Source organism: Perca flavescens, chromosome 16, assembly GCF_004354835.1.
Source record: "Perca flavescens isolate YP-PL-M2 chromosome 16, PFLA_1.0, whole genome shotgun sequence".
In the NCBI taxonomy this organism is placed as follows: Eukaryota; Metazoa; Chordata; class Actinopteri; order Perciformes; family Percidae; genus Perca; species Perca flavescens.
In genome coordinates this window covers 31,922,587-31,926,338 of record NC_041346.1, presented here as the reverse complement: position 1 = coordinate 31,926,338, position 3,752 = coordinate 31,922,587, and the positions used below count along the sequence as shown (strand labels likewise).

Below are 3,752 nucleotides of genomic sequence, written 5' to 3'. Positions count from 1 at the left end.
ACCATTTTATTTAACTCGCTGATTACATTCACATGCACACTAATATTCTCATATATACTATTAACAGCATACACTGTTTCCTTTGTCTGAATATACTATCTTTAGATTAAAACCTGTGTCTTATGTCGCATTCAGAATCTGCGTCTCAGGGTTTTTACTGCAGTTTGGGACAGTTTAAGGCTCTGAGTGTTGCTATGGTTACTGTACACAAACCAAGTAGCCGCCAGTTTGCAGGGTTGATTAGAGCTGACTGGAGATTTCATCCTGCAGACAGCAGCAGAGGGCTGAGTCCTACCAGGCCGACCTGCAGGCTCAGATGAAGTCCCAGCAGCAGCTCCTCTTCCAGCAGAAAGCTCAGGAAGAGAGGGAGCACCAGCAGGGTCTGATGCTGCAGGACCAGTACCAACGCAAGAAAGACCACATCCTGTCCAGACCCTCGCCTCACACCACGGGCGTCTCCGTCCCATCCGTTCAGACAGGCAGACAGGTCCAGGTCTGCCCCCAGACCCCCCGCACACAATGCTCTTTAAAAACATCTAAATTAAAGTCTGAAAGCTTTGACTTCAAGGCAAGACAGCTTTTTATTTCTCCAGCACATTTCAGCAACAAGGCAATTCAACGTGCTTTAGATAAAACATTAAAGAGCAGTTCCATAGAATAATAGTTTCCACTGGCTGCCCGCTACCTGCCCGCGGAGGGACGCTGCCTGCCGGCCGGTGGTCTACAAAATTTCCCGGTAGATGTTTTGGTTCCACTCCGCCGCTGGGTTAAGGAAAAGGATAACGGGGAAAGCAAACATAATTCGCGGGAAACGAGCCCATGTCTCTGGGGGACGCCAACAACGGACGGTTGGGTTAAGAAAAACAACAACGGGAAAAGCAAACTTCACACGAGGGAAAAGATCTCCGGTCAGCTTGAAAGTCCTGTGTTTTCCCCTCAGACCAATTGCCAGAGTGATAGAGAAATGGCTCTGCCAATTGCTTTTTGGCAAGTGGGTGGAGTCAAACGTTTAGCTCCACCCACATTGAGCCACTCCTCAATCTGCGTACTGCAGTCAGGGCTTACCAAGGGGGTTTTTTTACATCACTTGACTGCGAATAACTTTACATCAGAAATGTTTGAAGACTCTATTTGTCCGTTGTTTATTTCTAAAGAAACACGACAATGTATAAAAGGCTCCATTACCTTGTAGCTCACGTTATGGCTCCGTAGCAGACGCTTTTATAACAATAGGCTAACGATTGGGTCATAACCACGAGACTTACTGTCACACAGTAGAGGAAGTCACAAGCATGTCTTAACCTTCAAGTCTCAAGCAAGTCCAAGTCATTTTTTATGACAATCAAGTCAAGTCATAGCTTTGGTCAAGCAAGTCACAAGTCAAGTCATACCAAAGTGTCCATTTTTAAACAAGCTAAAGACAGTGATTATGAACTGACTTTTTTACTCAATATTCAAAAGACATTGCGTCCAAATACATCTGAAGAGTTTAAATTAACACAGATAAAAAAAGCACAGCATAAAACTGATATCAGGCCAACAATAAATCAACATTGTTCAATATGCCTCAAACATGATATCAAACGACAGCACGGTGGCTCAGTGGTTAGCACTTCTGCCTCACAGCAAGAAGGTTCTGGGTTTGAATCCAGGTTGTCCCAGGCTTTTCTGTGTGGAGTTTGCATGTTCTACCCGTGTTTGCGTGGGTTTCCTCTGGGTGCTCCAGTTTCTTCCCACCTTAAAGACATGCATACTAGGCAACTAGGACTACAGTTGAAAATTACCCGTCTGGCTATCACTGGTGCATTTACAGAAATGTTGATAATGTGCATTGTCCTAATCAAATAAACTTAAAAATCATGAAATTCCTTCAAACAATTCAAGTATAACGGTTCCTAAGTCAAAAAATATTCTTCAAACATGCCTCACTTTTATGGGACAGAAACACATCCTTTAACCTTTCCTTCTCTTTAAGAACAAAACATTTTCTTCAAGAGGAGCTAATGTATTTCAATGAGAAGCATCTTACGTAATCACAGCACAAAACTTTCTGCCACTCGGCTGCAGCAGAGAAGCTGGATACAGCTTTGATATTATTGGTATTTTTAGCCAAATAACCGCTGTTGTAATCAACATTTATTCACCAGATCTTATCACGGTTTATATTTCTTTTAATTGTATTATTTCGGTCTATTTCGGCCCGGGAAGCTGGATTGCTTTGTTGTTTATTGATATTTTTAAAACTATAACGCTTTCAACATGTATTTAGCTGTTATCATGGTATGCATTTCTTTATTTTAATAATATTATTTCGGTCTTATTACCGGTGAAATATTACAGTAAATAAGACAGAACAGTAGGCTACGATATGAGCCGAGCTGGGCGCATTCAAAGCCGATGTCCCACGATGCAATGCGGGCATTCATTCACAGAATCAGACGGCAATCAACGGGTCTTTAACGCCAATATAAATTTTGATAAATTTCGATAAATAGACCAAAATAATAACATTAAAAGAAATACATATAAACTGTGATAAGATCTGGTGAATAAATGTTGATTAAAACAGCGATTATTAGGCTAAAAATACCAATAATAATAATAATACCAATAATATCAAAGCTGTATCCAGCTTCTCTGCTGCAGCCGAGTGCACACGTAAATCTTCACAATAACGTAATGGTATCACGTTCTAATAGATTTAATTTCGTAATGACATCACGAACTGACGTGAGACTGGGTTGCTACACTAGATGACGTATTAGTAGGAACAAGATACCTTATATTAGTACTAGAAAATGTTTTGTAATTGTGATTACCTTTTGATGTTTTGTTTTGGAGACAGTATGTTAGAGATTCTCCATATTTAAGTAATATGTTGATTATTAGTCTGATAGTTTGTTCTGTGAGGGTTTCCCTTGTTGGACATATTAACTAAACTAGTGGACTCTTAATCCACACTAACTAGAGACCTAACGGGCTCTCTAATCACCTGGGACGAGTTTTGTTTTATACACTAAAGGAATTTCCATCAAAAAGGCACAGGCCCAAAGGCCAAAAGATCTGACTCCAATTTACTAATTCCCGCGTATTCTTTGATAGGATTTATGGATGCCAAAACTCAAGGATCAATCTGAGACGATACATTAAAGTCTAGAAAAGTTTACTTTTACTGAGTCTAGCATAGAAGTTTACAGATACCAATTGTGGGTTCATAAAAGACTGTAAGTATCCCTGACTTCAGACACAGGTAGTCAGAGCTCAGCAAAGTCTCTGTCCAGTCCCCAAAACTCAGCTGTCCCTTCCTTCTTCTCTCTTCTCTACAGGGTACTGTCCTCTGTCTCTAGGCAGACTATCATCTTGGCCTGTGTTACACAGCTTCCTTTTACACATTTCCTGTTTCTCTACCAACTGTCTGGTTCATAATGATTCTTTCTACCATATAAGGCTTATTCTATATTCAAAGACCTAAGCTTAACCTTTTGTGCTTCAGAGTTCACCCAGATTTCTTTTAACCACTTCCTCAATGACATGCACACAGCTGCTTTAGCAAAAACCACAACACCCTTAAACTGACATTCCTATCTGACATCTGCAGCTTTAAGCATTAACTGTCAGTATTTAATGCTATTATTTCTACAACACTCATAATTATTAATTATTTTACTTTTATTTGCTGCAACACCTGAGGTTCGTCTCAGGAAATCAATAGAAGTCTTCTAAAGAGAAATCCTCCCTCGGTGCCCCGTCTG

General features: G+C 40.4%; 1 protein-coding gene across 1 annotated transcript in view; it reads left to right on the top strand.

Annotated features, from left to right (window-relative positions):
* LOC114570565 (cilia- and flagella-associated protein 53) overlaps positions 1-3,347 on the top strand; it is an 8,300-nt gene extending 4,953 nt beyond the window's left edge. The window contains exons 5-6 of the mRNA XM_028600890.1: positions 271-493; positions 3,327-3,347. Coding sequence (XP_028456691.1) covers positions 271-493; positions 3,327-3,347 — 244 coding nt within the window. The remainder of the gene's footprint in view (positions 1-270; positions 494-3,326) is intronic.
* Positions 3,348-3,752: the final 405 nt, after the last annotated feature.